Source organism: Microtus pennsylvanicus, chromosome X (assembly GCF_037038515.1).
Source record: "Microtus pennsylvanicus isolate mMicPen1 chromosome X, mMicPen1.hap1, whole genome shotgun sequence".
Taxonomy (NCBI): Eukaryota; Metazoa; Chordata; class Mammalia; order Rodentia; family Cricetidae; genus Microtus; species Microtus pennsylvanicus.
In genome coordinates this window covers 116603429-116616989 of record NC_134601.1, presented here as the reverse complement: position 1 = coordinate 116616989, position 13561 = coordinate 116603429, and the positions used below count along the sequence as shown (strand labels likewise).

At 38.8% G+C, this 13561-nt stretch overlaps 1 protein-coding gene across 2 annotated transcripts in view; it reads left to right on the top strand.

Annotated features, from left to right (window-relative positions):
• The window catches only part of Cdkl5 (cyclin dependent kinase like 5), a 193629-nt gene that overhangs the window by 112219 nt on the left and 67849 nt on the right, over positions 1–13561 (top strand). For both annotated transcript variants that reach the window (XM_075958718.1, XM_075958717.1), the window contains exon 4: positions 6748–6793. In XM_075958718.1, coding sequence (XP_075814833.1) covers positions 6748–6793 — 46 coding nt within the window. The remainder of the gene's footprint in view (positions 1–6747; positions 6794–13561) is intronic.

The following is a 13561-nucleotide window of genomic DNA, read 5'->3' as shown; positions in this document are numbered from 1 at the left end:
TGACAGCTAGAAGCAGTCCCAGATGTTTGGGGGAGTACATTTTTATTGTACAGACAATAGTTGTAGAAAAATATCTCTGGTAGCTATGATGCATTCCAACCTCGGGATAGAAGTTACCCCTGGAGAGGACCGATGATATAGCTCAGTAGATAAAGGCACCTGCCAGCAAGCCTGATCTTCTGAGTTCAGTCCTCAGGACCCACATGGTAGAAGGAGAAGAACGGACTCCAGCAAGTTGTCTCTGACCTTCTTACACTCAGCACCAGCACCAACACCAGCACCAACACCAACACCAGCACCACCACCAGCACTGATACCAACATCACAATAAGTAAATGAACAGCAATAATGTTTTGTTTTGCTTCAAAAAATCACCTCTGAAGAGAGGCAATTGGGAATGAGCGAAGCTAAATTTGTAATGTTTTACATTACAAAAAGCAAGGGTGAAATGAAAGGCAAAAAGCCCAATATGTGATCGACTGCCAAATCTGAAAGGAGTGTACATTTCTGTCTGTATATTTGCATGATTAACCTGTTTTCAGTTCCTGTGCTATATCTCATACAACATCTGTTGCATTTTTCAACTTCTCTCCTGCATTTTCAACTAACTCTCATGCACTGTTAAACAGCATGTTATAAGCTTCCATGTACACGAGCCAGCCTCCTTTACTCCCCTCGTGTCAAGCATGGATGCAGCAGACAGCCTTACCGATAGCAGAGAGCCAGCAGGCATTTGTTAACTGACACATTCGGATATCTTCATTCCTGCCTATGTTCGATTGCTTCCTTCCTGATTTAGTCTCAAACAATTAAACTTAGTGGTAAATTCAGCTTTTCATACAAACAAGCAATGGTAGAAATCTAATACGGGTCATATATTCTAGCTTTTATCGTTGTATACAAGATAAAATATTTTGTATCTCTGTGTAGTCCACCTGCAGTGGAATTCATCTCATACCTTAGTTTACTTCCATTTTATAATTTTACTCATTATGTAAAACATAATTTCAGTGTTATTTTTGAAGGTTTTCATTAAAGTGAAAGAAAATGATGGAAATAATGAAGTATTTATATATTTACTTTAAGATAGATAGATGATAGGTAGATAGATGGATGGATGGATAGATAGATAGATAGATAGATAGATAGATAGATAGATAGATAGATAGATAGATAGATAGATAGATAATAACAGCTATGGTTGGAAAACTATCTGGAAATATTTCTTAGTGCTAAGATGCTTTTCAGGAAAATATAGAATTAAATGAGATAATGATCCATCTTTGGTAAGTGGTAGGTGTACTTTGTGTGTGTGTTGTGTGTGTGTGTGTGTTAGAACTTACTCGTTTTTACAACACATGTTCATTTGATGTTTGAAAAGACTGTATAGCACTACCATGCTTCCAAAATGACATCCAGAATCAACTGGGTTTGAAATTGCCTTTCTTCTATCTCTTAGCTATGTGTCCTTGGTACTCTTAGCTTTTACTTTTATACCATGAAACTTAGCATCATCATCTCTCTTCCTTAGCTTCGCATGCACAGTTGTGGGTTTCTGAATGGCCTCTTCGTGCTTGTGTCGTTATTTTCTTTTCATTTGTTCCCTTCAGTATCCTCATCTCTAAAGTGGGCAAGACAAGCTCCTCAGAATTGTGATTTGAGGATTGCATGAAATAATCCTTGGGGAATATTTACCATGGGGCCCTGACACACAAAAAAATATTTAAAATGGTAATCTAAAATAAAGCCTTGTATTATGGCACATACTTATAATACCATAATTTGAGAGGTAAAGTCAGGATGATCAGGAGTTCAGGGCTAGCCTTGATTACATGAGCTCCTGCCTTTAAGAAAAAGTAAGTAAATTTGCTTTTTTTCAGGTCCCATACTGGTCAATAAAATAAGTATATCTTTGATTATAAGGTTTTGATTCTACTGAATGGGCATGTGAGTGTGTGAGCACAGACTAATGGAGCTCTTTGCATATAAAATGTAGCATGACTTAAAATACCTTGGTTATCAAATTGTATTACTTATATTTGGATCTTCAAAGAAAAGCATTTATCCTAAGAAAGGGCTTCCTCAGAGAATAATTAGAAAATTAATTAGTGTATAAGCTTTGTAATAGCTTAATCCATGACTGTTGTGTCATGCTGCATGGTGTGTGTTTTAACCTAGATAGCAAAATGACTCGGGAGCTTCAGACACTCAGCATCAGGAGTGAATTCATAGTCACAAGTCTCTCTGTCCAGTATGACTGGAGGCTTGTTTGGTTTTTGAATGGAGTTGAGATCTTGATGCAAGAATAGCTACAGGCCTTCCAGGTACTTTTTCATTAGTTCCTACTCATAACATACCTTTTTTCATGCCTGTTTTCTTTTCTGAGGCAGAGTCTCATGTAAGCCAGACTGGTCTCCGAACTCCTGCCTCTAAGTCCTAAATGCTGAAGCCATAAGCCTGTGGCACCACGCCCTGCTTGATTTTTTTTTCCTTTCACTGAGGAAAACTTATTCTAGGAACCATTAAATGCCTCAATATAGAGATAGTGTAATCCAGAAACCCTTATCTAAAAATTATCTCATCTTTCTTTTTTTGCATTCCAAAGTAATCTTTAAGTCCAATTTTGAGAAAGAATAAAGGATGGAAATACCGTTAATGAATCGTTGATATATTTTATCTCATTCTTAGTTTACTGCTTTAAATGTCTGCTTCGCACCGCCTCATTTTAAAAATAGAGCAGGACACTGAAACAAGAAACAGATTATGTCTATCTTGCTAACTACAGCTGGTGACATTCTGTTGCAGACGTTGTGGGGGCAATGGCATGCTTTGGGAATAAACTGAATTTAAAGCACAAGTTCTTCCGTCATTTTCATGCATTTTCTTCCTTGCCCACACCTCTATTATGTATACCATCACAGGATAATGGTAGAAATAGTAATAACAATTGACATGTCACCTCCTGCCTCTCCATTAGGAACCCATGAAATATTTTCAAAGAAAAACAGAAACTTTTAATAGTTCTGTAAATTAAAAAAAATTCCAAAGATTGGTGACAAACTCCGGGGAGAATTTCATTAGCAAGAGTAGATTAAAACGCAGTCTTGAATGTCATGTTATTTATTACACTTTCTGAAACCAGCTGAGGCAAAAAATAGCCAAAGGGAGGAGGAAAAGAGCTGCACCTATGTCTAAAGAGACTTGCCGACAGGCAGCCGTCTCACCTAGCAACCCGAGTTCTCAGTTCCCCAGTAGTCCATTTAACATCCATATTCCCAGTTCATTTCAGAGACTAGCGGCTCCCAAATACATAAAGTAAGGCAAGAAATAGAGAAGGCTTGGGAGAGACATAATAACATCCACAGAGAAGTGAGGGAGCCGCCAGTACCAAGGTGGCCGGAGCCTCCACAGGAAAGAGCAAATGTTTTCATTTGGCTTCTTGTTCAGAGAACCCTTCCGAGAGAGTCTGAGTTCAAACCAGCTCAGCCCACTGAGCAGGGTGTTTGTTAGGCATCGCTTTGGAGATCAAGCTCTGAGTACATCCATCTTTATTTGAAGTTCAGGTGGCTGAAAAACCCATCTACCCAGTTTGCTGCCAGATGCCAGTCGCGTTGAATTTCTTTCCATCTTGGTAATGAGTATGAGGTTAAAAATGGGCTGTGGGGAGAGGAGGGCTGTGAAAAGAGGAGTCAAAATAAAATGTTCTCTTGAGCTTTAGAAGCAACAGCCAGCCTTGAAAATGACTGTTGTCTAACAAGCAGATGAAGTCAAGGCATCTGCTCTGTCACCTGAAAGGAAACAGTCGAGATTGGCCCTGAATAGTGTAGAAGAAACTGAACCAAGGCAATAAATTCAGGACTTGACTGACATAAGGAAAGATTAAGAAGCCTAGAATGGAGCACATGAAGAACGAAATTGATTACATTTGAATAATTCACAGCTTTTGAATAATTCACTCACGGAATGGTCACTAAATGTCAAATATCTACTATGTGCCCGATCCAGTAGGTATTGGTGACATAATGCTGAGCAAAACTGATTAAGCAGTTATGAAAGGTACACCTGGAAGATACAAAGTTTACACTGGAAATTACTAGAAAGGTTAGGGTAGAAACAGTATTTAAGGTTATTAGAAGAAAATCTGAACACCCATACTTTTCAGATATTAATTCAGACCTCAAACACATGGATTTCTTCTAGGATATAGACAGATGATTTCAGTTGTTTTTTACATCAAGGAAAAGAAGTGATCTAAGAAAATTAAGGCATAAAAATTAAGGTATCTAGTTATCTAAGGTATACAAGCCATATTGGACATAGACTTCTCAAAACCAGAGACCATTATGGCATTCTTTGCTCCCTGTTTAGAGCCTTCTGTGCTGTCAGTATAATTTATTTTAGAAAACAGCAGGCCTTCGTGGGACGGGGGAAATGCACGTGTTTGGGATATAGGGAGAGAGGCCAGGCGACAACCTCCGGTGTCATTCCATCAGACGCCATCCATTTTGTTTATTTTAGAGAGGTTCACTCACTGGCATGAAGCTCTTCAATAGGCTAGGCTGGCCTCAGGGATGTGCCTGTCTCCACCTCTCTAGTGTGAGTTTCCAAGCTCATGCTACCACACTTTACTTTTTACCAGGGGTTATGGGGACCGAATTCAAGGCCTCCCTCATACTTGAGTGGCAAAGCACTTTACCAACTAAGCTATCTCCCCAGCGTGAGCAAAGCTTCTTTTAAATCCTCTCATTTTTTTTCTCTTGGAAAAAAATAGCTATTATATGGATTTCTTGCAAGACATTTCAGTCTTAATAGGCATATAGATTTCCAATGCTGGTGATGTGAGTGGCACTTTCCTGGGTTTTGCTACAAGCATACAGAAAAATCTGTAAGAATGCAAGATTCGCTTCCCCCAAATTAATGAATCCTCCCTTCGTCTCTCCATCCGTCCCTCCCTTCCTTCTTTCTCACATTTCTCTTTTAGTCTCACACATGCTAAGCTTGCTTTCTACCACTAAGCCACATCTCAAGCTATTCCATAAATTCCGTGTCTGCCCGCTTGCTGCACGACTGAGGGTGTTCACATAATAGGAAAATAGGATAGTATCTCAGAATAGTATTCAGAGATAGATTTGTGGCGGAACAAAAACTAATGCAAATCAAGTATTTAAATACATGAAAACCATTGTAGAAACGGGCTTTTAGTAAATGCAAAGCCACTGAATATGTAAATAAATTGACATAATAGCCTGTATGCATGTAGCTATGTTAGGCTTAACAGCCAAAACCTGTTCTTAGTTTTATTCAGCCAAGTAACAAGAAAGCCAGGATCTAGAACTTCATATTAATGTAAAAGTTTAAGGTACCAGTAATTTAAAGGAGTTCTGGCATAAGAATAGATAGGCCAATAGCCTATACCAGACAAGAAAGCTCTGGAAGTAACTTCAGAATTTGTAAGGATGCTAAGATACAACAGTTACAAATCACCACTAAAGGGGATTGGGAAAATTGATTCAACATTTAGAAATTATATCAAATCTGAAGTTGCTCACTTCCACATTTACTAAAGCAAATTATAATTGGTTAAAGATTTAAGGGATGAAATCATTAAAATATCAAAATGCATAAATATGAATGAATAACCACGATGTTCAAGTACAGACTTGTGGCACAAAAATGATGAACATAAATTACAAAGGCCAGTTAAGTCAGAATTGATCTTGTATTATACTCTACAGTATAATAACCTTCAGTTTGGCAACAAGTTTTCACCCATGCATCAGTAGAAACAAACAAACAACAAATAAATAGCCCTGGTAGAGTTCATTTTATGTAGCAGATAATAGGAAATTTCTCTAGTCAGGGCCAGCACGATGGCCTAATGGATAAAGATCCTTGTTGCCAAACTGAACAACCTGAGTTTGGTCCTCGGTACCTCCATGATGAGAATAGAGAACCAGGCCTCATCAGTTGTCTGATCTGCACATGTGTTGTGGTATGCATCCCCGACTCCCAATAGATAACCAAATGTAATTAAAATTTTTAAAAACCTTACCTGCTGTTAACATTGAATTAGAAATATATTCGTTTAAGTAATAATAAACTGTTTTGGCACTGACTGTGAGCTGGATATTAAACATTGCTCAAGGGAACTGTGAAAGTGGTATGTGTGATTGGGAGTATGTCTTAGGAGCCTTCAGCATTTGTGGCCTTTGAGCCATCTGTATCACTATAGCCAGAGCATTTGCTCTGGAAGTGAAGATGCCCCTATCGGAGGATGTTCATTGATAGACTGTCTAAATAACCATCTATTACAAATGGAGCTTTAAACAGTTATTTACCAACAGGTATGCACATTACTTAGGCAATATGAAGTGACATGCACAGTATATAACAAAGCGTACACTATTATGATTCCAAGTTGAGAAAAAGAATTCTGAAAGGAATATACCAAACTGTTATATGAATAGTTCTGGATGTCTTCTTTGTTTTTATTTCTTTTACAACCTGTACTTTTTTCAGATTTATGTTTCCTGCATATCATGGGAGTGTCTGTTCTTTACCTCTTATCACTCCCCTTTTTTTCTCTATCCTTGACAATGTCTGCAGGGTGATAAGAGAGGATTTTGAAACAAAGAAATGGTGGATGGAGATGGTGATCTGTGTCTTTGCCCTGCTGTCCCCAGATAATTGGGATCCCCAGTTGGGACTAGGGAATGATTCTTACCTCTGCTTCTTTTTCCTTTCCAGGAAACACATGAAATTGTGGCAATCAAGAAATTTAAGGACAGTGAAGGTATGTATGCAATTTTACTTCTGTAATATTTTTGTAAATATAAAGTGCGACAGGGAGGGTTTAGTTGGTTAGACCCTAGCCTTGTGATTTTAATATCATAATCTCAGGAGTGAGCGTAACTTATTTATCAGCATGCTTTACTTTGAAATATACGATATTAGAACATCTATTTTAATTTACACTCAGGGGTGGACATTTTGCTCCAAAGGCTAGACAGACATCTTCTTAACCACGTGTTTGCCTGTAATCTATGTAGATTCCAATGGAACGCTGAGTAAAAGCAAATGCATCTGGAGTGAGTACTGAAAAAGATTCAGCATGTGGTCACTATGTTCTCCAACTCCTAGGCACAGCAAGAAATACAAGGATAAGTGGGAGGTGGTATAGAGATGAGAACATTTTATGTTTAGGGCCATGGATTGAGAGACTAAAAGCTTTTCATTAAGAAATACCACATTTGGGGGCCTTGAACACAATTCTTGACTGTTTCAAATGGAGCTTTAAAATTCTCTGCTGGGAAAGAAAGTTTCAAATAAAATACTTTACTAGTGCATTAGTTTAGAAACCTTAGCTCTTAACTCTTACCCAGACAAAGAAAGGCTGGTAATGAAAGTCCACATGGCTTTTGAGGAGGTTTAGGCAGCAGTTCTTCCCAATTTTTAGTACAGAGACCCCAGTAAAAATACTTTTTAAACCCTAGCCCCGTTTCCATATACATATAATGAAGCAAAACTCTCACAGAAATCTTGTGTTAATGACATTCTCTGTTTTCTGTTTTCCCTGGTTTATGGAAAATCTTGAGAAAAAAGTGCATTGTGACATTGAGTTGCCACCTACCATATGAAAAACAGATAAAAAGTATCAGCATCAGCCTCTATCTAATGCGAAGCCTGAAGATAGACAACATAGCCCGGCTTCCTTGGTGCACACTGACTAAGCACTTTAAACACGTGCTTCTATATTTATGGAGAGTCGCATCACCCTCACCCCAGATACTTAGAAAGCATGAACTAACAAAGAGGGCTTGCTCACAAAAGCCTCCTAGGAGAGCTTCCACAGCATTATGGTTAGAACTGGACTATGATGTTTTACTGATGTGGAGCGCATGCATATTACCCAGGCCCCTGAGTAGCCGTTGTGAGGGCAGTCTTAAAGGAAGGTACTGAGAAGCTTGGAACTATGTGCCTGGGATCTAATGGAAGCAGCTGCCCATGTCTGACCCACTGTGAGACCATTGGAAATAGGCTCGTTGAGCAGTGACTTTAGACTAATGACAGGCGATCCAGAGACAAATGCTGATCTAAAAAGGGTGATTGTAGCAAAAGATCCAAGCACCACCCTTGCGTGTGTGTGGAGACTTCTGACTCTGTATTCGCCTTTAAGGTTGCATTGGCAAGCTGAAAAAGAGAAAGTGTCAGCAGACCTTCAAAAACAACTTTTTTTTGTCATAGTATCTCATGTAGACCTAAGCTTGCATACTGTCTTCTATGTATGTCTTTACCCTGTTCCTCTAGCAAGAATACTGCCTTACTTAATATGTACAAACTTAATATGGTACAGGTCGGCTGACCAACTTTTTGGAGTCTGAGTTATACGTAAGTAGTTTCATATAGATAAAATTGTCTTTTGAGCGCCTTTGTAAACTATTATAATTCAAAATTTCTTTTATTCTCTAAATTCCAACCAGGTCTATTATAATAAAAAATGAGTGTTTGGATAATATTGTTCTCATTGTCCCGTAGCCCTCAACCATTCTTTTTATTAGTTATTATGAAAATTTGTATTATAATTATTCTGAATTATTCTAAAGCAAACATTTCCAAATCTTTGAGAAAATAAATGAAGTAATTCTATAAAAGCAATGTTAAACTTTAGTTGAAATGGGACCCGTCCTTGGTCTGACTACCATTCACATGAATGTTTCTAAATATTCTCTAGCTGATGATATACAGGGAGTATGTTTAAGAATATGTGCCACCCTCTGGTTGCTTTGAAGATTATAATAATGTCTTACTGTCCTGTTAAGATGATATGGATCCAAAAATTTGTGTATATTTTTGAAATATTTTATTTTTAAATTTAATTTAATTAATTTACTAATAAATTAAATAAAGAATTTATTTAATTTCAAATTTAAGTTAAAAATAAAATATATTATTATTTTATTTTAAAACATATTTTAAAGTAGACCACTTTTTGTGCAAAAGATCTTTATTGTCCCAGAATAACTGATTGCTATTTAAAATAAGACCCAAGTATTTTATCATAAATAAAAGGCTGAAATTATGAAAATAAGTTTGCTTTATAGTAAATAAAATTTTAATCATAATAGCAGCTGCATGCTAGTTTTTAATATCTTAGGAGAATTGGATATTGTCTTTTAAGCAGGAAAGTCAGTTTTTAGAGTAAAATTGCGTTCTAGCTCAAAATGTAGCAAAAGACTTTGTCAGTTTACACCCTTCTAATATGTCTGTCTTCATGTTTCAGTTTTTAAAATTGTTTTAGGATTATTTTTACTTTGTATCTATGAGAGCTTTGTTGGCATGTATGAATGTATACTCTGTATGTGTCCAGTGCCCATGGAGGTAGGAACAGGACATTGGATCCCCTAGAACTGGAGTTATGGGTAGTTGTGAACCATATGGGTGCTGGGAATCAAACTAGGGTCCTTCAAGAACAGTAAATATTCTTAATCTCTGATCCATCTCTCCATCCCGCACGCGCGCGCGCACACACACACACACACACACTTTGTCAAATCTTAGAGGCAAGTACCTTTACCAACCCTGAGGCATCTCACTGGCCTTGGGTCATCATTCTTTTTTTTTTTTTTTTTTTTGATTTTTCGAGACAGGGTTTCTCTGTAGCTTTTGGTTCCTGTCCTGGAACTAGCTCTTGTAGACCAGGCTGGCCTCGAACTCACAGAGATCCGCCTGCCTCTGCCTCCCGAGTGCTGGGATTAAAGGCGTGCGCCACCACCGCCCGGCTTGGGTCATCATTCTTATATGAATATATAAACCCAAGTTTATTGAGCAATCCAGGCATACCAATTTAAACTAGATGGTTTTGGAATAGCAATAATAAAAAATACTGTCTATTAAAATGTAAGGAGAACATGTAATCAGAATTTATTTTTTTACTTATATTTTGACCTTTCTTTTAATTCTTTGGACTGTGACCTTTCTTTGATGAATTTAACATTCTCCTTACTTATCACATGGCCTCCGTACATGGCTAACTCCAGTGAGCTGTGCGGCCATCCACGTTTAATTGCGGGGCAGGGTGGGGTGGTGTTAAGTCATTTCTCTTCTTTTAAATCAAATATGATTGCTGGCATTTTCTTTTTTGTTGCTTGTTTCCTATAGATAAATTTTTTTCTGGAAATGAGCATATTTATTTCTTTAATTATTAGGAACTGTTTAGGTAATCATCTAGTCTTCCCTCTAGTTGATTCCATTCTTATTTTTAGAGACTCGAAAACTTTACACTGCTCTCTCATTTTGTTTGATGCTATTAAAAAAAAAAAGAATTCATGAATTCTAAAATTCAAGAACCCAATTTCCATATATAAGGGGTCTTGAACCAAAATTTCCAGTATTTATTATATAAAGATTGTGATGAAATGAGCTGTACACCCTAGCTACTCTTGGTACTATCACACTTCCTTTTACTGCCCAAACCAGATCTCTTTCAAACCTCAGGGATTCTTGTAAGATTTGGCTACATTTCTGCACCTTTTGTGATTTCATAATTTTTCTCTGTTCTTCACTTTGTCCTTCATCTCTAAAGATGGAAGGGTCTTTATCTTTTTTTGGTACATAAAACAGTAACATCACCATTCAAACCTCTGTGGCCACATTGATTGTCCTGCTGCTGCTCTCCTGTCTTCAATCAGAGCAACCAGAATCAAACATGGTGCCCCTATGGTTTTGTTCACGGATGGATTGACTTTTCTTTTTTATTCTATCTGTTTAAAGGTCTGTTTTGGGGGCCTCTTTGGCTATACAAAGATGTCAGGTTTGTGATTTCATAAAGTAGGTTACAGCTATTCCTGGATTTCTTTTCCAAACCCACGGTTCTTTAAAAATAAGGTTACAATAGAGTTTCTGCTGATCTTTAGATTTTTCTTTTCATCGCTGATTTATCTTTGAATTTCTTTTGCTCCTTTGAGCTTTCTTCTTAAAAAACTGCTATCTTTTATTTTAGTGACTCTCTTGATTTTTAGGTGTGTTAACTTGACTCAATGGTAAGCCTACAGAACTAGGTCAGATTTTTGTTTGTTCTTACTTGGCATCTTTTTTGTTCATGTCACTTTGTCCTTACTAGGTTGGATTGTACACTTACTGCACATAACTTTTCCATAGTTGCTCTTGACTTTGACAACCCCCTCCAATGGTAAATGTTTTTGTTTTGTTTGAGACAGGATATTGCTATGTAGTTCAGGATAGCCTGAAATTAAATTTTCATCTTTTTGTTCGTTCATTCATTTATTCAGTCAGTCAGTCAGTCTTGCTCGCTTGCTCTCCCCTCCTCCATCTTCCCTATCCCTGCCGTTTTCCTCTTCTCTATATTTTGAAAAAGGACCTTGCTCTGTAGTCAAGGCTGACCTAGAACTCACTGTTTAGCCAAAGGTGCCTTTCAACTTGTAGCAGTCCTCCTGCCTCAGCCTTCTGAGTGCTGGGATTCCAGATGTGAACCACTTTGCTTGGCTTTCTTTGGTAGTGCCTAATGGTGAGATTGGTTAGCATTTCCTATAAACAGGTATAGAAACATTGACTTTTAGAACTAGGAGAAGCCTTTAGAATAAACCAGTGTGACCGCAGTCCCAGTTTTATAGGTCAAGAGCTGGCATGTGTTTCTGAAGCCCCAGGAGCTGCACTGACTGTTTTTCCCAGCATACTATGTTCTTTGGCTATGTGGCCTTAGCAGCCAAATAACTGGGTCAGAGAACAACGGCTAGGTGTCGACCTAGATGCCTTGAGTCACTCTCCAAAGTTCACTGAGATACCACCTAAGTCCCGAAGTTCAATGCAGGACATGAGGTTGAATGTGACTCTAGTCTGTGCATCCTGAGAAAGTTACCTATCCTTTTTTTTTTTTTTTAGCGTTCAGTTCTTGACTTATGAACTGGAGAAAAGAGCATACATAGCACATAAGGATTATCTTAGCTAGTGATTTGGGAACGGGAGGGTGGAAGATGTTGATTTTCATGGATTGTGCTATGATTTGTAATGCTTGGCTACTTTCTGCTTGTTTTCGAAGAAGGCCAAGTGTTGGTAGAGTGTCCATTCATTACCTTTCTCCGTCCTCTCATCCTGCAATTTTCACTATCAAGTATAAGGCAGGCTAGAAACCTTAAAAGTACTCACAGAAACAAAATTATAGGACATTCCAGATAATGATGAGTGCATAGTTTGCTTGTACTTTGAGAATTAATAACTCCATTTCCTGCCTGTTCCCAGTCATTACTGTATTAATGCTCAGGTACTTACTGATGGCTGCCATAAAGGAGCCTCATTTCCTTAAAAGGCAGCTCAAATGAGGTTACTTTTGCACAGTATGCCCTGTGTGATATTCTCGTGTGCCTCCCCACCCCAATCTCTCTCTCTCTCTCTCTCTCTCTCTCTCTCTCTCTCTCTCTCTCTCTCTTTCTCTCTCTGTGTGTCTCTGTGTGTCTCTGTCTCTGTGTGTGTGTATTAGTTATTGGGAATTGAGCTAAGGGCTTGCACTTGCTCAGAAAGCACTCTTTTTTTATTTTTATTATTTAATTAAAAATTTCCGCCTCCTTCCCTCCTCCCATTTCCCTCCTGCTCCCCCCATCCCCCTTTCCCTCCCTCTCCAGTCCAAAGATCAGTTGGGGTTCCCTGCCCTGTGGGAAGTCCAAGGTCCTTCCCCCGCTCCATCCAGGACTAGGAAGGTGAGGATCCAAACAGACTAGGCCCCCACAACGCCAGTACATGCAGTAGGATCAAAACCCAGTGCCATTGTCCTTGGCTTCTCAGTCAGCCCTCATTGTCAGCCACGTTCAGGGAGTCCGGTTTGATCACATGCTCCATCATCCAGCTGGCCTTGGTGAGTTCCCATTATATCAGCCCCACCGTCTCAGTGGGTGGGCGCACCCCTCATGGTCCTGACTTCCTTGCTGATGTTCTCCCTCCTTCTGCTCCTCATTTGGACCTTAGGATCTCAGTCCAGTGCTCCAATGTGGGTCTCAGTCTCTATCTCCATCCATTGCCAGATGAAGTTTCTACGGTGATACGCAAGATATTCATCAGTATGGCTATAGGATAGGGCCATTTCATGCTCCCTCTCCTCAGCTGCCCAAGGATCTAGCTGGGGACATCTCCATGGACACCTGAGAACACTTCTAGAGTCAAGTCTCTCACGGACCCTAAAATGGCTCCCTTAATTACGATATATACTTCCCTACTCCCATATCCACCCTGCCTCCATCCCAACCATCCCATTCCCCCAAGCTCTCCCCATCCTCCCCTTCTCACTTTTTTCTCCCCATTTCCCCTTACCCCCACCCCATCTTCACCCCCAAGTTTCCAATTTTTGCCTGGAAATCTTGTCTCCTTCCAATATCAGGAGGATAACTTTGTTTTTCTTTGGGATCACCTTCTTATTTAGCTTCTCTAGGATCTCATATTATAGGCTCTGTGTCCTTTATTTATGGCTAGAATCTACTTATGAGTGAGTACATATCATATTCATCTTTTTGGGTCTGGGTTACCTCACTCAGTATAGTGTTTTCTATTTCCATCC